Source organism: Cyrtonyx montezumae, unplaced genomic scaffold (genome assembly GCF_038088225.1).
Source record: "Cyrtonyx montezumae isolate F1298 unplaced genomic scaffold, pur_monq_1.0 scaffold_2, whole genome shotgun sequence".
Classification (NCBI taxonomy): Eukaryota; Metazoa; Chordata; class Aves; order Galliformes; family Odontophoridae; genus Cyrtonyx; species Cyrtonyx montezumae.
Window position 1 is genome coordinate 14,052,644 of NW_027071936.1, and position 21,836 is coordinate 14,074,479.

The window sequence follows — 21,836 nt, forward strand, 5'->3', positions numbered from 1 at the left end:
CAAAGGAACAGGATTGCATGACCACTTACAACACACACCTAACCTAAGCACATTCCAACACAGCAGCTTTTACGACGCATTGACACAGACGTGGGGCTCGGACTGGAAGATGTCGAGTGCGCAGGGGAGGAGTGCCACACGGGAGCGGGAAGGCGAGCATAAAAGAGTTGTACATTCATAGCTCCAGTTGGTTGGAATCTGTGATAAGTCAACGTTATAGGCAGGCACTGTGATGGGCAGCAGCAGCCAGCGACGCGCTGACTTGTGCGTCCAGGACTCGCTTGCTAAACTCTGGTTTCACGCCAACTGGGACGGGAAGTTACTGTAATGGTTTGCTAACCGAACCTGTTAAGCCCAGAAGCAAAGATGAACCAGTACCCCGTAATGCCTCTAGCTGATTCATCGTGGTCTGCTAGCAGTTCAAGCGGAGGAATAAGAAAATCTCTTACGGACTTGAACAAGTACCTGAAAGAGCAATCTGTGCAGAAACGGATGGTTGTTGTGACACTAAGCCCAATGTTTGCTTGCTGTAACTGCTGTGTGTAGTTTTACATAAAGAGCAAATCACCTAAAACAGTGAAATTAACTTTCTTACTTTCTGTCACAACCGTAACATTTTCTAAAGGTTCTTTGGTGACTTTGGTGCAAGCTTTTTTTTTTTTTTTCCATCTTTTTTTTCTTTTTTTCTTTTTTTTCTTAAAGTTAAAATAGATTGACTGTTATTAGTACCCAAAGTAAAGTCCAGATCATCCTCTTAGTTCCCACCCCTGCCTCCCCAATATCTATCACTACGGTTCACGTCGTAACAGGCAAGATTTTGGATTTAGCGTGGCCATGTGGCGTGCAGGTGGGTCCAGACTAAGAGCGAAGACAAATACCTTTCTGAACAGATTTTACAAAAAGGTGGAATGTTTGGGTTGGAGAACATCTGGTCCACGTGCACACCAGGCCACTCTGCAAAAAAACACAATGCACGTGATTATAAATTTCTGATTAGACAGAGTAACGCGTCCTTCGAAAAAACCTTAAAGGTGGGCAACACATTCTTTAAAAGGAGCTCAACTCAACTCCCAGTGATTTCAGGAGAGGAGCCAGCACCCAGCGGCTGAAAAAGCCCCTTGGACGATATGTATCCATTTTGTAAGTAATGACCAGAGAATTTTCAAAATCTTCAGGCCTGCTAATTCTACTTGTTTCCCCCCCCCAGCGGAGAATTCTTCTAGCAAGGACTGTAAGGTTCGGGCTGCAGAGCTGCCAGCGGACTTTGCACAGAGCTAGCGATCAGTTACCAGGCATCGAATTGCTGGATTTCAGCTCCAGCTTCAACGAGGAGGGAAGGAGGTGATGGCAGGTCACTGGTCTTATGTTGTACTAATAACATCTGTAAAATCAACGTGACAGAAAATCTGAAGCAGCCTTAACCACGGCTTTGAAAATGCGTTACAGATCAATAGGACAGAGATGCATTTGGATACGAATTAAATGGTGCACCAAACCCCCCAAAGGTCTTCCTCCCAGCAGGAGGAGAGAAACAACCAGGTGTTGTCCTCGTGTGCGTAACATCACGGCCGCGTTCATCTCATGACTGGGAGGGAACCCTGGAACCTCAATCACAGCAGCCATATGGCTCAGCAAACCCGTTCCACAGCCGCCTGCCAGAACCCACAACACCCCGGCTACAAAAATAGCTTTTGAAATTTTGAGGAATGCATTTAAAAAAAAATCATCAGCCTTGCGTGGGCAGAACACAGAGATGAAGAATAGATTGTGACTTGTTGCCATTAATTTGGAAGGCTTAGCACTCGAGCACAGTTTCACTATCCTGGGATACTCAGGTTGTTTGGTTAGCACGAACCTACGAGATAAATAACAAATCTTCTCCTCTCCGCTAGCACGTTATTAAAGGCTTGACTGGTTATTGAGATTTCACCCACAAAGGACATCATTTCAAACTCAGTAACCAGCAGATACCGATTTATAAACATCTCCCTCTCCTCGTACATGTCTGAGCAATTAACACGAAGACAGTTTTTGCACTAAGTGCCCTATGGCTCAGCTCTTCAGTCTTTTGACCGAGTACAAGCTGAGTTCAGTTCCAGAAAAACTGCCATAAGCAGAAACCGATACATTTCAGCGCGAGGGCTTTTTTTGCACCACGCTGAAGTGCAACACAAGCCTTATCTAGACTATTTAAAGGTCAGAATGCTGTCTTTTTTGTGCTGATACGTGTACTTTCGTAGTCTTTCACACTCAAAAGAAGCTGACTCATACAGACTTGGGAGGTTGGTACTTTCATAAGAAATACAGAGATGTTTTGGGTGTAATATAGCATGATAACCAGACTCCCATAATATTATGTACTGGAGTTAGTACAGACTACCGGAAAAGGACTTTACAAAAAATAAAAAGTGGGGCAACTTCAGATTACTTTAGATCAGTCCCTCTCACCAATATCTGCTTTTTGTTTTATTTTGCCAGACGGCCAGTTCATTGCACTCTATTCGAGACCCTCTTGCTCTTCACCACTGTCCCCTCTGACATCCATCCTTTTTTCTTTATGGCTGTTGCAAATTCTCCTCATCTCTTCTTCATACTTGATAAAATTTTCCCCAAACCTTGTCCACGCTTTGTACGGAACTGTGATGGTGTTACGGTAGGGTGGCCTCACCTCACTTACCTTCAGAAAAATGCCATACCTGTTGGATCCCACATCAAAGTAGAACCTCTTGTTGTCCACCCGGAAGGAGGTGCCCTCAGGGAGCTCCGGGGGCTCATCACCCCCACCCCTGCGATCCTCCATGTCCCCCTCACCGTATTCTTCAATCAGTTGGACCAAAGCATCCCTGAACTCGATCATCCCCTGCGCCGGAAGGACAATAGTCTGCTCCTGTCCCAAGCTGTGGCCAAAATAACCGATCATGCCAGGTCCCCGGCTCATTGTCTGCCTGATCCGCAAGAAGCGGCCCCGCTGATTCTCCTTCAGGTCAAGGTAATATTTTCTGTTGTCCCTCTCGATGTACTCTGTTTTGAGGACGCTATGAGGGTGCTCTTCGGAGCCCACAGAGCCTGGGGGCGAGGGCGGCGGGTGCTGCTGGCGCTGCCTCGAGTGCTGCTCCTTGCCATTGCTGTGCTCGTGCCTGTGGCCGCCCTTCAGGCCCAGGTGGGCGTAGTGCTCAATGAAATCGCCCAGGCAGTCCTTCAGCTCGGCAGCCACCGACAGGGAGAGCGTCAGCTTGCTCTTCCTGATGTTGTCCTGCCTGCCTCTCCCGATCCAGACCTCTGCAATCTTCAGGAAGCGGCCCCGGGAGCTCTGCTTCACATCCAGATAAAATCGCTTTTTCTGGATGTCCACTCTCTTGGAGGCCAGCTCCTGAATCTCCATGCAGCTCCCCTGGGAGGGGGCCGCGTAATGGTACTGCTGCTGGGACTGGGAATAGATGCTCCTGTGCAGGCCGGAGCCCCCCAGGTTCCTTCCTCCTCCTCCTCCTCCTCCTCCTCCTCCGCTTCCTCCTCCTCCTCTCCCTCTTTCCATCTTTACCAGTCAGCTGGAAATAACACATAACAGAGACACAGATGACAACATCAGCACCAGGGGCCTGTTCTGCTTTCCGGCGGCAGCTCTGCTCGCTGCTGCTCCCCCTACCCAGCCGCCGCCAGATGCACCTAGGATGCTGTGTTCCCCACCCCGGTGGCCACGTGCCCCCCGAACCCCGTTCTCAGCAGCCCATGCCACCGGCTCCCTCGGTTCTGTCTCCCCGCGCCTCCTCTGACCTTTTTGCCTCAATGCTGACGTTCGTCCACCGGGGCCCCCAGTGCCGCAGACCTCCCGGTGTCCCCGGCTCACCCGCGGCGGCCTCCGCGCTCTGACCCCTCCCAACCCCATACACCCTGAAGCCTACACCCACCCCACAGGGCACCGTGCAACACCCCCACCCCGGGTGCTCTCCGGTCCCACCGCCCCTTGCCCCCCTGTGGGGAGCTGCCGCGGGCGCTGCCCCGAGCACCGCACCTCCTGCCCGCCGATGCCCCCCAGCACCGCATCTCCCCCTCGGTGCCCCCAGTGCCGCTTCCTGGCTCCCCCAATGGGGCCGTCCCTGCCCCGCGGTGCCTCCAGCATCGCATCCCCCTTCAGCACTGCTCCCTAGTGCCCCCAGAAGAGCCCCCGCGTGCCCCCCACTGTCCCGGGCTGAGTCTCCCCCTGCCGCCCAGCATCGCATTTCTCCCCTCGTGTCCCCGGCACCGCTCGCCGGGGCTCCTCCTGCTTCCTCCAACTCACCCCATAGCACCCATCGCCGCTGTTGCCCTTCACCCGCCGCCGCCGCCGCCGCCGCTACCGCCCGCAGCCGGCAGCCCCGCCGCCCCCCGCCGCGCAGAGCCCCGGGCTGGCGCACCCCCGCCGCTTCGCTCCGCCCCGCCCCACCGGCCCGGCCCGGCCCCGCCCGGCGGAGGAGGAGGACGACGGCGGCGGCGGCGGCGGCGGCGGCGGCAACGCGGTGGGCGCCGCCGGCTCGCCGGAGGGTGCGCGGCCCTCCCGGCCACGGGACTACAGCTCCCACAATACTCCACGGCCTCTTGTCCCAACGCGCATGCGCGTCACCTCGGGTAACCTCCCGCCGCCGCTAGAAGAGGGGACGCGGGGCGACGCGCGCTATGGGCGGGGGAGGGGGGGGGGTTGTTGTTTTGGTGACGTAGTATTTGCGCGACGCGTGGCCCGGATGGGCGCGGAGCTGCGGGGCGCTCTAGGCCGGGCCTTCTGGGCCGGGCCGTAGGGATAGGCGTGGAGCTGCCCCTGCGGCCCTCCCATCTTTGTGTCCGGAGGGTTGAAGTTGGAAGTGGGCCGCCCAGGTAACCCCGTTCTGGTCTCTTCGTGCTTGTAGCTTCTCTGTGTGCGAGCTCTTGACTAAACTGTTGTTTTTTTTTTTTTTTAACGGAAAGGTAACGCGAATGGGGGTAAAATGAATGAAGCGGGTTTGCAGAATAAATATCCCCAGTGGATGCGTGTGTGTAACCAGGAGAGCGTTTTGAGTGATAAAAAGGTATTGTATTGCCGTTTGGGGAATGTGTTTGGTGTCAGGCTGTGTCCCTGTAGTTGGGCCTGTGCCTCTTTTCCTGATCAGAGGAAAGAACCGATCTTAAAGATTGTGTTGAAATTTCTGATCTTCCAAGAATGCTAACGTGTCTTTGGATGCATTTATCTCTATGTATTTAAGTTTTTGTAGGTGTGGAATTTCACACTAGAAGGATCCTGGCCCTGTGATGTCTCGTACTGCTTTGGTAATGAGCAAGCTAATTCATGAGAGGGAAGCAGAGTACTCAATTCAGCTGTTTTTTTTTGTTTTTGATTTTTTTAATAAGGATCTAGTAGCATGGGCTTTAATATCATCATAGGTTGGTTTGGGTTGGAAGGGACCTTTAAGGTCATTTAGTACCAACCCACCTGCTATTGGCAGGAGCGCTTCCCATATACCAGGTTGCTCATGGCCCCATTCAGCCTGGCCTTGAGTGTTTCTGGGGAGGAGGCATTCAAAACCTCGCTGGACAGCCTGTTCCAGGGTCTCACCACCTTCACATTAAAGAATTCCTTACTATTATCTAGTCTAAATCTATTCTCTTCCAGTTTAATGCCGTTTTCCCTTATGCTGTTACTGCAAGTCCTTATAAAAAATTCCTCCCTAGTTTTTCTGTAGGCCCCCTTCAGGTACTGGAAGGCTGCTATAAGATCTCCTCAGAGCCTTCTACAGTTTGAGGAGCCCCAGCTCTTCCTCCCTGTCCTCATAGGGAAATACTCCAGTCCTCTGTTCATCTTTGTGTCCCTCCTCCGGGCCTGCTCCAGCAGCATGATGTCCTTCTTGTGTTGGTTGCACTCAATACTCTAAGTGGGGTCTTGAGAGCAGAGTAGGGGGCAGGATCACCTCCTTCAACCTGCTACTCATGCTTCTCTTGTTACAGCCCGCACTACTGTTGACCTTCTGGGCTGCAGGTCTATAGTACTTGCTGATGGCGAGTCTTTCATCAACCAGCACTCCCAGATCCTTCCACTCAGGGCTGCTTTCAAGCTGTTTCCCTTTAAACTGTGTCTGTGGTTGGGATTGTTTTGACCTAGCTGCAGTGCTAGCTGAGATGTGGGACCGAGGAAATGAGGGAACAGAGCTGTGAGGTACAACCTAACTCTTTGCTTGTAACCCCATGCTTCACTGGTACGTGACTGCACCTAGTCACTGTTTTTGTCTCTCATGTTGTTCCTTCAGTGTCCTTTTTTTCCACGTTGTCTTGGTTTGCTTCTGCGCATTGTGGCACATTTTAGAGGTTCTCTGCTGTGCCTGTGAGTTTCTGGTTTAGGTTGAATTGGTACTGAAATAGGGATATTTGTGAGGATTATAGTCTGAATGGGATTGAATCGTTCAGACGGTTACATAAATTAACGAGTTATTCTAAATCACTTTCTACTTTTGTCAGATTTCTAAAATGTGGAAGTGCAGCAGCTTTTAAAATAACACTGAGGAGCTTTTGACTCTGTCAAAAATAATTTTTTTCCATAACCTTGTTGAAAGCTGTTGAATCTCATTGGCAGCAAAAATTCAGAGAAATAAAGCTGAGGTGAGAATTCAGCCTGAAGGCTTTCAATCTGAGTGTTTCAAGTTGGGCAAACAGATTGGGGTGTGAAGGCAAGTGAGTCATCCTTACTGGTGCTGGGTTGGCTGGGGTACAGCGTTGAGGTGCTATTTGATAGCTGTGGTGCTGGTGCATCTCTGTGCTAAGGTTAATTCTGACCAGTAACAGAGCCTTCTCCAAATGTTGTCCAGCAGACTCATAACATTCAGAGAAGCATTTTGGAAGATGGGCTGCCATTCCTAGAGTTCTGTGGCGCCATTATTTACAGCTATGAAGCCAGTGACTGCTCTCTCCTCTCTGAGGATATCAGGTAATAGTTATATCTCTGTTCCTTTGGAGTCCTTTTCCCTTTCTGGAAAGGGGTTTGCTTTTCTTCCTTTATTTATTCTTGCTGATTGTGTTTTCAAGGTGCTTAGAGGTGAACAGTTTGACCAGAGGAAACATCTGGTGGCACAGGCTGTCTTGCTGTGTGCCAAATGTCTTGTGTGTTTGCTCCAAGTACAAAATGAACCTAATCCTCGTGGCAGTGAATGATCCCTCTGAGGATGACCCTGGCTCATCCTCAGCAAGTAGTGTTTTCAGAACAGGTCTTTCCAGCGTGCTGCACAGTTGTAGCTTCTCCTCTTAGACTTCTTTTGGCACGTATCCTGGCTGCACCTGGTGCTCCCTTTAAGAGGAAGCATACAGTGAAAAGCTCTACAGCAGTATCTCTGCTTTTGTTTTATTTTCTTGGGCTTTTCTGATTGTTTTGGGAAGTGCTGCAATAAATCAGGTGTGTACATAAATTTATCATGGGAGTGTAGGTTTGACAGTTACTTATTCATGTTGCAAATATATTTTTGCACGGTTCTTGCATAGCACAGCTGATGTTACTTGGGAAAGAAGTTGCGTAGCATGATAAATAAAAAGTAAGCTTTCAAGGAACTGGGAGCTGTTAATATCCCTATTTTTATCTGGCTGTTTCCTGAGGCTTCCTATGCTGCCCTCTGTGTTCAGTGAGATCTGCTACAAGTCTGGTCTGGTAGTTACTGTGTGGATTTCTGTACCAGCCGGAGTTTAACCTGCTAATGGTCTTAATACTAAAGTGGTTTCTGCATCTTACACAAGTCAAGGTTAAGACGTACTAGCTGTAATTCCCTTAATCATTACTTTGTGAGATGACTCAAGCTTGCTATTGGATGTGCTGGTAGTTATGTAGTTAAATGTGATGTATGTCCATTTCTTTTCAGGCAGACTTTATCAGAGGGGTCTGCAGTTGGATTTGATATTGAATGGCCGCCATTATACACTAAAGGAAGAATGGCAAAAGTAGCTGTAATCCAAATATGTGTAACTGAAGAAAAATGTTATTTGTTTCACATCTCTTCAATGTCAGGTACTGTACTTGTTCTGTTTCTATTAGTCAGGGCTCTCTTTCTTGTGATTTAGTATGAACCTTAGCATTGAGCAGCAGTATATTTCATTTTGTTTGATAGTTGAAAAAAAAGTTGAAATAAAAATGCATCCATCTTCCCCCTCCTGGGTATAAAACAGGGGATGATTCACTGAGCATTAACTGTCTGTTACAACGACCTCACTCCAAAGCTTGAGCGCTGTTCTAGCATGTGGTGTTCTAGGTTCTGAGCAGGACAGAGGAATTTTACTTAAGGATTATTTGTGGAAGTAATATTTTCATTTAGTTTGCAAAAACTAAATGCCCTGTTCGTGTAATGAGCTCTCTTCTGTGGCAAAATAAACAGCACACCTAAATTTAGCAGGATCTTTCCTCTTAGTTTGGCTGGAGTAACAAAACTCCTCAAAAATGATGGCTGTCGTGCTGCTTCTTCCTTTTTTTGTGCCTTTCTTTCCCAGGAAGAATACTGAATACCTGGTGTGAGGCAGCTGTGGGGAGAAGGGGACGTGTGCCCAACGTTCTGAGTCCGTTACGGCTGTGAATAAAAGCATTCAAATTGAAAAAATAGGGATGTGGGGAAGGAGGCTGTGGTTTATAACCTTTGGGTTGAATGTTAGATTGAAGCTGTGCCTGTGAGATGTCTCTGATTTCCCCGGGGCGGGCGTGCTGAGGTATAATGGTGACAATTTAAATGTTGGTGTTCAGTCCTTTGTCATTTATAGCAAATGAGGTGGAAAATTTAATTGCCGGAGGCTGCTCAATCCAGGAGGCAGTAATGTTCAAGTGCACAAAAGAGATTTGATGAAAGGAAGCCAAAGGGGGAGGGGGAAAGTGTTTGGAGCTGAAATGCTTTTGATTCGAAAGTGAAGATGTTTGTTTGCTTGTTGATGCCAAGCATGGTAGCTTATGTGCTACTGTTAAGCGTGTGACAGCTGAAGTTGGTGTTTTTGGCTGAAGAATCTTCTACAGCTTTTATTTATGTCGAAGAGAGAAGCTCTTTGAACTGGGTGTGACTCCAGCTTTTTGCCACACACCACTGCCAGTTTTTGCTTAGTTGGAATGATTGGTTTACTCATATTTAGTTGTTAGATAACACTTAACACTTCTCATTGGGAAAAATAACTGCACTTTCTCTTGCAGGAGGGAGAACTGAGCATGAACACATTTCATAAAAGACTAAATCTAACTGTATGTTTATGAAAAAGTTTCTTGATAATGCTTTGTTTCTCACCCTTATTTGTTCAGTGGAAACATGTCATGTTATCGCTTTGTAGCTTCTGAATGGTCTGCTTCCTAGACCTTTTTAGATCATTTAGTACTTATTTCCTAGAAATGAGATGGAAGAAGTGGAGCAGGAGTTAACACCCTTGAAGATTTCCATGGTATTTTTAGACAGAGGAAATCCCTTGTTCAGTAAGTCAGCTGCAGCTGTTGTATGCCCATGTCCAGCTTACCTGGATTCCTCTCTTCAGAGGAACCCCTGAGTGTCGTTGTGGTGGAGGTGCTCCTGTCACCACAGCTCTAAGGAAGAGTAACTTCTCTGGTGACTCATACCAGAGCTGCAATTTCGCTGTCTATAGCGCCCTGCTCGTTGTTATAGCTGCATGTGTGTCTGCTGAAGCCGTGCAAGTGCTGAGATTAAAATGGTCAGTGATGCAAAGTGATTGTTGAAATACGAAGTTGCTTATTACAGTAGCGAATATATGCAATATTCAATCAAAATCAAGCCATATCCTGGTAACTAGTGTATGTATGGTAGATAATAAGTAGTACGTATTTGTAGAGAGGAATTATACTTGAGACTAATTCAAGATATCCAGCTTTTTATTCCTGAAGGTATGTATTTCAATAAGGTGCTCCTATAGATGTGAAAGCTGTGTGCTTTCCCTTGATTCTATGGACTTTAAACCTGACAATACTGCTTGATCCAGGATTGCTGTGTGATCAGTTTGGGCTGAATCAGAAGACATGTTCCATCTGTGTGCTTGCTTGCACAACTTCATACTATTAAGACTGAATTACCTGAGCTTTTGTGGAGGTTGTGGTTGGTTCATTTTGTTTTCTGAATGGTGTTTTTGGACCAGCTCACGGTAGTGGTGAAAATACATATGCAGAATCAGTCTTGGTGGTCATTTCCAGTGTTTCTGAGTCAGTCATTCCTGTGAACATGGAACAGCAGTAACTAGGAAAGAATACTGTGGAAAAAGTGGAAAAAATATAAAATGAAGATGCATTTGGTGTTATGAGCATCTGATGCTGAGGTTTGAAGTATTTTTCTCCATGGAGGAGCTGCTTTTTCGTTGTCGTTCTTTCTACTGATCAGTTAGACAGATAAAATAAGGTCGCTTCATTGTTTTTACTTATTTGCAGATACAGAATTAGCATGTTTGAGCTATCTCACTGCTGCTTGCTTTAGGTGATAAATTACAGCAAATTGGTGTTTGTCATCCCTGAGCACGAGCAGGGACAGAAGCGTAGCAACGTCTCGAGGTTTTCCTCCTTAAGAACTGGTTTTGGCAACTGGTCTTTGTGCTACAGTTTGTCATTTCTATTCGACTGTGTGACATCTTTCAGTATCTAGTTTCTCATGTTTGGGCTTAATCTATTTTAGGCTTTCCCAAGGGACTCAGAAGGCTGCTGGAAGATGAAACAATTAAAAAGGTTGGCGTGGGAATTGAGGGAGATCACTGGAAGCTGATGAGTGACTTTGAAGTCAAACTGAAGAGCTTTGTGGAGCTGAGTGACGTTGCTAATGAGAAAGTAAAGCTTTTAAAACCTTTTTTTTGGGGGGGGAAATCTTGTTAATGTGCTAAATGCATGTGCTCCTGTTTCCAGACAACTCTAGGTCTGCTGGATCTTTTTATATTTGTGTGCCAGCTCTTAAAGAATGCGTCCCTCTTCTCAAATCTGTTCACATTTTTTGCTTTTTTAAGGTTCATCTTTTTCCATCTGTCTGCAGATGCGTTTCTTTCATTTACTAATGATGGAGATTGCCAGGTTGTGTCACGCTGTGGTTCTGTCAGCGGTGGCGTCTGTGTCCCAGCAGTGGCCAAACCTGCTGAGACTGATGTGGGAACTGCTGCTGATCTGGTGCAGGGCTGCCCCTGCGTGGAGGGAGGCTGTGCTCATCTTGCAGGAAGGAGGCCAGCTCTTCTGGTGGTTTCCAGTCCAGAGCGGGCTGTTACCTGACCTGGAGAACAACAGATAATTCCCTCTGTGGCTCTCAAGTTGGTGCTAACTGCTCATGTGGGGCAGCTTTCCATGTGATCAGGAGCAGCACCATGTCCAGCACATCACAAATAGCTGTGTAGCTTGATGCTATTCTGATACTGTTTGGTAAACCTGTGTTGAAGATAGAGGGCTTTGATGTTTTGGAGCTTCAGTTCCTCGTGGGCTGGGAATTAGGCAGCGTGAATTGCTTGCTCAAGCAATAAACAGGGTGGCTTCTTGTTAGGCTTGGAGTTTCCACCTTTCACCCCCATGCTATTTTTTTCTTTGAACATACAACTCCAGGTTATCGTTTAATCATTAACAATTGTGATTTCTGGCCACAGCTTTGAAGCCTTTTGCTAAGGAAATAACAGACAAAAAATGACCTTGTCAGAAAACCAAGAAAAACGCCTTATGTACTGGTACATTGGAAGGAGGTGGGGAGGGGATGTAAAATCAGCCATTGATAGGCTTTTGATTCCCTGATCAAGGGGATGAACTAATAATGCCATGCTGCTGTTACTGCTGCTGAACTTCGCAGTTCATGTTCTGTGAGTGCTCTCAGATTATAATAGAGGAAGTCTGTGTTTGTGAGCCCTGGAGCTGGTGGGAAAGCTTCCCAAACTGAGAGCCAGTCCAGACAATAGCACATAGCAGCTGTGATTGATGACTGTGATTATGAAAGCAATTGAAAACAGCGGTGTAGCAGGGTGATTTCTGGAGTCTTCCAAGAACTCCTTTGCAGTACTTTGCGGTACATTGAATAATGGTTAGTGTGGTGTGTAACTGCTGTCCTTGCTATGTGCTTGGTTCCTCAGATGTGATAAATGACAAAACAGTTAAAGGCTGATTTTGATGTTCGTGTGTTTCTGTTAAAATCTTGCTGCTATTATATGTAAATATTGATATAAAAATCCTGGAGGATGTATGGGCTGGTGTTTAGTTCTTGGGCTTTTGTTTGAGCTTTGTAACTCTGTTGTACAGATGTTTCTTATCTGTGTGTGCTATTGAGCCACCTCACAGCACACTAACTCAACTGAACATGGGGTAATCTTTCTGGCTTGATGATGCAGACACGACCTACAACAGTGGAGTTTTACGTTGGGAAAATAGAGTTACCTGATGGCTAATTTACCTTGCAGTGTGATGGGAACAGAGCAAGGCCTAATCAGCAATTGTTGTTTAGAACAGCTCATTTGCTCTAATCCAGCGCTCTCTGCTTCTACCCAAGTGTTACGTATGATTTGCTGTTTCTGTGACCATGTTTTGACTGTTTTGACACATGTAGTTACTTTCCACTTTAAACAACTCTATTTTTCCTTTCCCAGCTGAAGTGTAAGGAAGTATGGAGTCTGAATGGTCTGGTGAAACACCTCTTTGGGAAGCAGCTTCTGAAAGATAAGTCTATCCGCTGTGGGAACTGGGAAAAGTTTCCACTTGATGAGGAACAAAAGTTGTACGCGGCCACAGATGCTTATGTACGTACAAAAAATAGCTTTTTATTACCACTTCTAGCATGCTGTTTGCTGCTGTTTTTATGGACTTTGGAACTTTGCATGGTCTGAAGTGGATATTGGGTGTTTCAAGGTGCCAATCTTACAGTGTAGTTTACAGACGAATTCCTTGTCCGTTTTGTTGCTTTTTAATCTGTAGCATTTGCTTACAACTGTTGTGATACCTTCTCTGTGTAAGATGGTGTTTCTAGTATTTGACTCAGCACTGAGACTAGGTACTGAATTAACTCGAAGTGTGTATTATGTTCTATGTTTGATGTATGAAATTGAATACATACAGAAAGGAGAGACCCAGTTCCACAGAATCACTGAGCCTCTTGTCAGATCCTTACCTCACCCTGTTTGCTGATGTTGCAGGGTTTGCCTTTTCTCCATTCACGAATGTGATCTCTCGGAAGCTCTGCTGTTAAGTAGATGTGACAAGTAATACAAGCATCAAAAAGTGTGTCAGAGCAATCTGTCTGTGGACTGAAGTCTATTTGCCACCTTTGGCAAGTAAATTTTGAGGGATCATGTTAGTTTTATCTGTACGTGTATGGAGTGAGCCTAAGGTCTTTCAGTGCAGTTATCTCATGACTCAGTTGATGCAAATTTCTCAAGTATGCTTACTGTGTAGTGTGCTTTGGGTGATTTTTCTTGAGTTCTGTTGTTTGCTGATGCTAGCTGTGGCTTGTTAGAGTTTTCAGATGTTTTCTACTGGGGGCTTTTTAATTATATTTCCTGAGCTGCTTGTGGACCAAAATGCGCTTTTTCTCAGCTCCTTCAAAATCTATGTGAGATAAAATTAATGAGCAGCTTTGAAGAAATGAAATCTTCTGCAGTGGGTAATGCAGCAGGGCCTGCTTGCAAGTGAATTATTGTAGCTCTGTACAAGTCTCTGCTTTTTCACCAGTTTACAAGAAAAGGGATGTTCCCTCTGTTCTAAGGTCTTCAGAGAGTCTTATCCCTGTACATCTGGGTGCTGCCTGTATCCCAGGAGATTTGTCTTTGTTTAATCTTTTCTCAGGATTTTATTTCTCTGGTCAGCTTAGTTAGAGGAGGGGAAATGGGTCAGTGTTCCTTGTTCTCTTTTCTGACTTAGAAAACAAACAATAGTTCCTAGTTAAATGTTGAACTGAGGAAGGTTTAGCTCTTATAAATGCATGGAACTCAAACCATTATTAAGAGAACTTCTATTTTCGATCTGCAGCTGTGTTTTGATGCAGCAGCTTGCACCAGCTTTGTCTGGGTAAAGCCTCTTTCTTGTTCTGCTGTCCTCGCCCGTCTTTCCTTTTGGAGCCTCACGGAGAAACACATGGGAGTAACTCTTTTCTCTTTTGTCTTTAAGATGGCTCGATTAACATCTGTACCCTAGTGAGCTCATTGTTAGCTTTAGGCTGCATTCTCCACTTACATTGTGTGCTTAATATTTCCCTCAGTGTTCATAGTAAGTTCTGTGGCAGGGGATTTACAACTATTCTCTTGGAGCAATACATAAAATCTGAGTGAGGTGGAGCAGATGGTTTGACTGGGAATGGAGTGCTCAGAGCTCTCTATTTGCAGCTCACTTTATAAGATAGCCACTTTAGTCTCTAGTCACGTGTGTCCACTATGATGCAGACTCAAGTCTGGACACTGCCTTTTGTAGAAGGTAAAATGGCTGTGATTACCGAAGCGTTTTGGCAGACTGCTGGCTATTGTATGACGTGGCCCAAGACCTCAGTGTTCATGGGATTTGTGATTAATTAATGCCATGGCTTGCTGAAACATTTATTGACTCTTTTATTTTTTGAAATGTGATTTTTCTGCAGAGTGTTAATTTTTTTTTACTTCTTACAGGCTGGCTTCATCATTTATCAAAAACTGAAAAATATGAATAGCACTGATGAGATATTATTTGGGGAAAGAAGAGGTAAATTAAGTATTCCGGCTTTAAGAATATATTTGTTATCTAAGTAGTGTTCTTCATGGTATGTGTCAGAATCTTCTGGCTTTTTGGGAGATTAGAGGGAGCTTTCAGAGAGATTAGGCTGTCAAAGCTCTTTGACCTGTGTTACTCTACAGTTAAGCAGTGACGTGAGTGTATGGTCTTGGTACGTGGTTTGCCTCTGCAGTATCAATAATCTGTAAGAATTCCTGCTGTCATTCCTGTTAAATTCTGGAAGCACATCACAGAATCACATAATTGTAGGAGTTTGAAGGTACCTATAGATGTCATCTAGCCCAAACCCACTGCCAAGGTAGGACCCCTAGCCCAAGTTGCACAGGTAGGTGTCCAGGTGGGTTTTGAATATCTCCAGAGAAGGAGATTGCACCACCTCTCTATGCAGCCTGTGCCAGTACTCCGTCAACCTAACTGTGACAAGATCCCATGCACGTCAGTGGGTTAATGCTGATTTTTCTGATCCAGTGAGGCGAATGTTAGTTGAAGATGAAAAAAGACCAAAAAATAAGTACATACTATTAAATGTAGCATTTGTTGTGTTGCATTTAAGTAGTTCCCAGCTTTTTTTGGAACAGCTCAGCTCTTTTTCATCATGAAAAGGTTTCTAAGTTTTTGGTTTTCTTTTTATGTAAGTGAAGCTGAAAAGCAGATGGAGCTTATGGCTTGAAAGATGGGGATAAGTTTGTTTCATTTTTGTAATGGCTGGTTTTCTTTTCTTGGAAACAGCTGGGAGTAGGAATTAGGAGGGCTATGTCTTTAACTGTGGGGTACAACTTTCTGGCTCTGGTTTAATCAGCACATGTATGTTTGCAGCTTTGGTAGCACTAATATCTGAAACCTATGGGGATTACTTCTTTCCACGAGAACAGGGCTCAGTAGTGATGTTACTCTCAACAGATTACTTCTGTTACTGTTATTGCAGCAGTCCTGAAATGTGTACATGCAAACGCAATAGTTGTCTGTTTCATACAGCTGTGTTGCATTCTTTAAAACTAAAGCCTGTAGTTGAGCAATGAAAACACCCAACAGACTTATTTCTAAATCTCTACTGATGTGTATGAGTAGGGATCCTGGTGTCTCTGTGCTGTGTGAGAGCTGCTCCCTGGCACTCGTGATCAGACTGCCTGCTTTTTTCCCAACCAAATGTCCTGTATGAAGAGTAGCAATGCAGGACTGCAGGGAAGCTACTGTGTTAATAGCTGTGTGATACAAGCAGGGTTTCATCATATAGTGAATTAGAAGTCTGTTACCTTGTATTGACAGTCAGGAAGGTTGTTTGCTCATCCAGATTACTTAATTTCTGTCAATGGGGTGGTAGCTTCCGTTTGTGTTGCAGGTTTAAGTGCAGTTGAAGTCCTAGGAGCGTATCTATCACACAGTGATATGTTTGCATGTAGGTGTGCGAGCTGATGAAGTGAAGAGTACAAGCAGACTTAGATAGTAGCTAGACTAAGTTCAGGATGGCTGATCACTGTACGGACTCCTCTGTCCTGCTCAGCTGCTGCTTTGTTCAAGTTGGAGGGTACTCTGGGGAATAATCTGTTTATCTTGTTTTGTATTCTCTTTCCCTAGATGTTTATAGCAGGCTGCTAGAAGAGGCTGTCTTATTAGCTATAGATCTTGAGTAAATTCAGTGACTTGTGTGAACTTGTTTGTGTGTAGATGTTAAACCTGATTTTCTGTAAAGTAACTGTAGTGGCACCTTTTCTAGGTGACGTGTTGTCAGATGACATTAAGGAGCAGTTGACTTCGTTAGCTGAAGACATGGTATACCTGGCTTCCAAGATATCAGACTCTTCTGGACCACTTATAAATTTGCAGAGGTTGTTTATGCTTTTGTCAACCTGGTTGTACTCTATCTTTTATGCTTGATTTTGATTGAGGTCTGGCATATCGACATGTGTGAATGGCTGTGCATCTTTATTCAAGAAAAGGAAGCACAGTTCATTTGATGGGAGCCTTTTAGCCTTATATGTTAATATGGTGGAACTTAGCTTTTTTCCTGATCTTATTCCCGATGAATGGGATTAACACTGAGCATTGCTGAATCTATTTTTTTCTTGCTGAAATGCTTGTGAGACCTTTTTTAAATAGGAACTTCTGACTTGTGTGACTAATGAGAAATCTGGAGACTGGGCTAGAGGTGTGGGGACAATACCACACACATATGGTGATTCTTTGCAGTTTTCTTCAGTGTGAAGGAATTTTATCTTTCTTCTGATGCCAGAAGATTGCTAACTGCAGTTACGTGGTAAGCTTTTATATGGGATGTTTTAGACCAAAACTAGTTAGAGAAACTGGCTGTTTCAAAATCTTCATTTCTGGTTGTTGCTAGGATGTATGTAATCATCTTTACTGTTATGGTATAACTTGTTTTACTTTACAGGGCTGCAGAAGTATTAGCTGACTTATCAGAGAATGTAAAAGCCTTACAAAGTACACTGTTCGGTGGTTCAAGTGCTCCTTCTGTACCAGAGAAGAGCTGTGGTGCTACACCAACAAAACTTGAAGCAAAGTCAGTGAATGTTCAAGCACGAGAACTTGAAATGCCTGGATTGGCTAAGGATTTCCATGGTGACTTCAACATCTGCTCCGATGCAACGCTAGCTGGCCTTTGGGAGGGAGAAGTTGATGAAGGTGAAGCAGAGGGACGTAACGCTGTTGTTGAAGATGGGGCTACTGCAGCTTGCTCTAAGGACGCTGCAGACAGAGATGACTTCACGTCTTTATTGTTCAGTGGACAAGAACTCCAGTGATTGGAACGTCAGGCTGCAGGAGCAATTCTCAACAAAGCTGTGCCTGAGGTAATGAGTCGGTTCATCATTACTCCTCACCAGAGGAGCTGATCTTATCCTTACTTTCACACAAGATTTTAAGAAGTTGTGTTGGTGAGAGCACTTCAGGGAGGGCTCAGTCTGGGAAATGTCTGTGCAGGTGATCAAGCACTGTGTCTCTTCACCTGTGTGGTCGGGAGGACTATTAAGTACAGGGGCTCTAGATATTCTGATTAGCTTATCTGAGTTAATAATAAATTTATGATGTTAAGCTCCCTCAGTTTGAGGACTGTTTCTGCTTTCAAACATCTCTACCTCGGTCACAAATGAAAAGTAGATATTAATGGATCTCTAAGTGGTAGTCCTCCTAGTTACCCTGCTTTATGTGCTTTGATGCCTCTGAAATGTAGTTGTGATTTCATTATGTTCCTAGTCTTTCCCACATCTGTTAATACTGTTGCTTTTGCCTCTTACTAATGGGCCCTGTTGTGTTTTACCACTTATCAGATTGGCTTCATTTTGGTCAGGCTTCAGAGCTGAACGTTGTGCTTAGTTTATTTTTCTTTTCACTGGAAGGTGAACTGGTACTGGAAAGTTGTTTGTGGGTAAAAATAGATGTCTTTTCTGTACATGTGTGTTTTCTTAGGAGGTATGCCCAACAGATAATGAGCGAAAGGAAGAATGCCCAACAGATAGTGAGCGGAATACTTCCTGTATCATTGAGAGTGATGAAGAACTGGAAATGGAGATGCTTAAAGTAAGTGCCTTAGGGTTTTGGTGTTTTTCATCTTTTTTTTTTCCTCTCAGTGATGATGCTTTCAGGTCAGAGTAGAGCTTAGCATCGAGTGGAAGGAATTTGTTTCTCACCAGATGGACCGAAGAATATGTGGATAGGTAAAATACCTTTACTGTTCTAGGGCCTCAGTATCCCACATTTCTCTGCATCTTTGCTGTAGTAGCTCAGACTTGAGATATCCTTATTTCCTGCACCGTTGTTGATAATTGTTTGTCAGCTCGTTTGCTACGTGTCTCGCACTTGAACCACTGCAGATGCTGTCAATTGGAACAGTAGGTAAATAGGTTGCTTCATTGTTGTATGCTTTGCGTGTGCTTTGGGAAATAAGTATTATTCCCTTAAGCACTGAGGATTATTTACCTTTTTTTCTGTTTACTTTACCCCACTTTTTGTCTTGAATTCACAGAGTTGATCTATTTCAAGTGAGTTGAGTAAATGGTTTCATTAGGACATTCACAGGTTTTTTATTTGTGCATGTGTGAAGATCAAGTTTGCTGATTACCCCTAAATAAGAGGCGAGGTAGGCAACTGTGCTGAGGAAAAGGTTAAATGTTCTTCTGGGGAAGGACCAGGCCTTCTAGATGGATGCAGTGCTTTCATGTCCATCTTCTACGCTGTAGTCATGTGCCTCTATGTCTTGTTACTTCAGCTATGTGTTGTGTTCTCCTTTTCATATTCTGAATCAACTGCTCCTTCTGAATTTGCAGTCTTTAGAAGATGTGGACAGTTCTAAAAAAGTTTTCTCTGAAAGAGAGTCCAGTAAAGACAGGAAAACTCCTGACAAAGAATTCAACGCTGTAGCAGATTGTGATGAAGATGAAGTCGTTGAAGAGGAGGAGGAAGAATCTTGGGGTATGTTTCAGATAATACTTCAGAATGGAGAGGGGGACAAAGTGTTCTCTATAGACTTGGTTATGTAAACACAGTGACAGTTTGTGCTTTGTTTCTTAAAGCAGAGAGTAAAAGCTGGTCTGGATTTTGAAAGGAGTGCTTGAGTGTACGTCAAGATGAGAACTTAAAGGTGTCCTCGGTGAAACACAGTTAACTCTTGACATAATTAGTATGCTCTCTTGATCTCTTATACAGTTGCTCGGCAGACTATCATAGGGAACATGTGTTTGCTTAGCAGACTGAAATTAGGTGCAAGTCTATTGCCGTCCACTTCTGAACAATAGCTGTATATGTAGATGGTTTTCTTGAGTGATTTACGTCATTGTTTGCAGCAAGATCAGAATCCTCCCCTGTGATGCCTTCATACCCTGGCTTTGTTAACCAATTGCCGTGTTGGGTGTTAAATAACCTGACTTCCATGAGGTCTTATAAGAGATGCAAGGTAGAACACATCTATTGCTACTTCTGAGATGTTCAACATCATGTAGTTGGGCAGTATCTATTGCTTTATCATCTCATTAACGAAGCTGTGTTCTTTCCTCTTCATGAAGTGTCTCTGAGCAGTGTTTGTTCCTTTGTTAATCCTTTATATTAGCCTGTTAGTATGTGCAGAAGTTGATCCGTTTCTTTCTACCGGGGCTGTCCAAAGCATAGGCTTAAACATCACTAACCACTAGAAGGATGTCAATACAAAGCTTCATCTGTTGAAAGTTTAGTTATATATAAGGCCTCTTCTGTCTCCCACTGAAGATCCGTTGCTGTCAGTACCTAGTGAAATGCAGATTGCGTGTCTGAAGATGTATTTTGGACATTCTTCTTTTAAACCGTAAGTACATTTTTTATTCTTTCCCCTTTTTCAGCTTGGATTGCTTTGGTTTTCCATTTACTACTTCAAAAATAACTAAGTTGGACCTGTGCGATTTCAGTAGGGAGGGCAGCCTTGGCTACTGTGCAATAGCTAAATGAAGCCCATTCACTGCAATACTGTATTTTCTTAGTAGAATATGAATTTTCTGCTTTTTCTGATAGCAAGCCTTCATGACTGAATGTGTCTGTACCTGGTCTAGCTCAGATATTTCAAAGAGAAGATGCTTTAAACTTAAACAAATGTGTTCTTGTTATGATGATAAACTTCCTTAGTCTGATTATCCATTTGTTGTGTGGCTCAAATTGAAAACAGGCTCTTGTTTGTCTGTAGACTATCCTGTGGGGCGTAATTTTAATGTGGCATGTGCTCATAGATTATGGCATTGCTGTTAGAACTCCTGATATCACTGGGAATGGAATGAAATCATCCTGAATGACTTGTGTTAAACTATGTGTTGCACAGCGTGATGTCAAAGAGAAATGCTTGGGGCTTGAAAGGTGAAGGAGCACTAAACAAAAAAAACCTTGTTTTACTCATAGTATTTGGTCAACTCTTTAAACTTCTCCCCTTTGTAGTTTTTTTCAGTTCAGCGCGCATCATATGTACCTGTGAGACCATAAAAAAATTGGTTGGCAATGTTCAAGTCCCATTTAGAATCCTTTTATGAAAGATGACAATAGTTTAATGAGTATTTGTGGATTGCTTACTGACATATGGGAGATGTTATTTTGCAGTCTTCACTGAATGGCTATATCAAGCATTGCTTCCTTTAGTCTTGTTAGCAGTCCTCACTGTAACACTGGTAAGACTAACTGCTGTAGAGTAAATGTGGTGTGAGTGGTTGCAGCATGCCAAGAGAACTGTCAGGCAGCCAGAAGGGTTTATTCAGTGCAATTTGCCACCACATGTATGACATGCTAAAATAAAATATATTTTTCTTCATTTAATTTGAAGGGTTCAGTGGAAAGTGATAAATTCTGTTTTAGAAGACAAAAGAGACAATCTTGTTGTTATGGCAACTGGTAAGTTATTTTTGTCTTAAAAGGTGGCAAGAAATCTATCTCTTAGAAAGGACGTTAGGGTTTTAAAACTTAACGAGTGTCCGTGTGGCCTTTAGCAGCAGAATGCTCAGGAGTCAACTTTCCTGTTGGAGGTTGCAAGCCTTGGCCAGCTATGCTTGCTGCTTGTGTTTTTGTTGTGTTTTTTCCACTGACCTTGGAGGGAGTAATGTTGAATGGATGTCAAAATATTTGTCGTGTCTTAGTCTGCTGATGGGATGTGCATCAGCTTTCTTTATAGGGCTCGATAAGTTGTTAGATGTGTCTTATTCTTTGGCAGTACAGAAGTGTATAACTACTATGTTATTTTACTTTATTTTAAAGGATATGGGAAAAGTTTGTGCTACCAGTTTCCTCCTGTTTATACTGGAGGTACAGGAATAGTCATCTGTCCTCTTATTTCCTTGATGGAGGACCAAGTTCTGCAGCTGACGTAAGTAAAGCAGTAGTAACAGGCTGCTGTTACGTGTCTTGTGGAAACCCACAGATTGTACTTCTGCCATTTCTTAGTGTTTAAGGCTGCTGCTTTGTACAGCAAGCTGTTTGTGTGTCAGCTATGAAGTATAGGTTTCTCCAGAAACATGTGCAAACTAAAAATTGCCTGAGATCACTGGATTTCCCAGCTATGGAAATTGTAGGCGGAACTTGCAAAGGATCTGTGCTGGTGGATGGTTCCTGAAGGTGCATCGTGTTCCATTTTTTTGTATTCAGAGCTTCTTTTTAAGTATTATAAATGTCTTGCCGAACTTGGGTTATTGTTTGAGCCTGTGAGAGTTGTGTTAGAGCTTCGTAGGGC

At 44.3% G+C, this 21,836-nt stretch overlaps 2 protein-coding genes across 2 annotated transcripts in view; one reads left to right on the plus strand and one right to left on the minus strand.

The window, feature by feature from the left end:
* Nucleotides 1-356: 356 nt before the first annotated feature.
* PURG (purine rich element binding protein G) lies at nucleotides 357-4,442 on the minus strand. The gene is made up of 2 exons (XM_065736416.1): nucleotides 4,277-4,442; nucleotides 357-3,545 (listed from the first exon to the last, which is right to left on the minus strand). Exon 2 carries the CDS (start codon nucleotides 3,530-3,532, stop codon nucleotides 2,498-2,500), a length of 1,035 nt encoding a protein of 344 aa, XP_065592488.1. The 5' UTR covers nucleotides 3,533-3,545; nucleotides 4,277-4,442; the 3' UTR covers nucleotides 357-2,497.
* A 494-nt stretch (nucleotides 4,443-4,936) lies between these two features.
* The window catches only part of WRN (WRN RecQ like helicase), a 50,974-nt gene continuing 34,074 nt past the window's right edge, over nucleotides 4,937-21,836 (plus strand). Inside the window, 13 exon segments of the mRNA XM_065736479.1 lie at nucleotides 4,937-5,036; nucleotides 6,807-6,922; nucleotides 7,842-7,987; nucleotides 10,617-10,765; nucleotides 12,544-12,693; nucleotides 14,548-14,620; nucleotides 16,365-16,476; nucleotides 17,040-17,457; nucleotides 18,104-18,184; nucleotides 18,931-19,075; nucleotides 19,865-19,940; nucleotides 20,937-21,004; nucleotides 21,365-21,473. Coding sequence (XP_065592551.1) covers nucleotides 4,956-5,036; nucleotides 6,807-6,922; nucleotides 7,842-7,987; nucleotides 10,617-10,765; nucleotides 12,544-12,693; nucleotides 14,548-14,620; nucleotides 16,365-16,476; nucleotides 17,040-17,457; nucleotides 18,104-18,184; nucleotides 18,931-19,075; nucleotides 19,865-19,940; nucleotides 20,937-21,004; nucleotides 21,365-21,473 — 1,724 coding nt within the window. The 5' untranslated portion in view covers nucleotides 4,937-4,955.

Bases quoted from the DNA above. Each gene is read 5' to 3' on its own strand.
- PURG (XM_065736416.1), bottom strand. From the start codon at position 3,532: ATGGAAAGAGGGAGAGGAGGAGGAGGAAGCGGAGGAGGAGGAGGAGGA.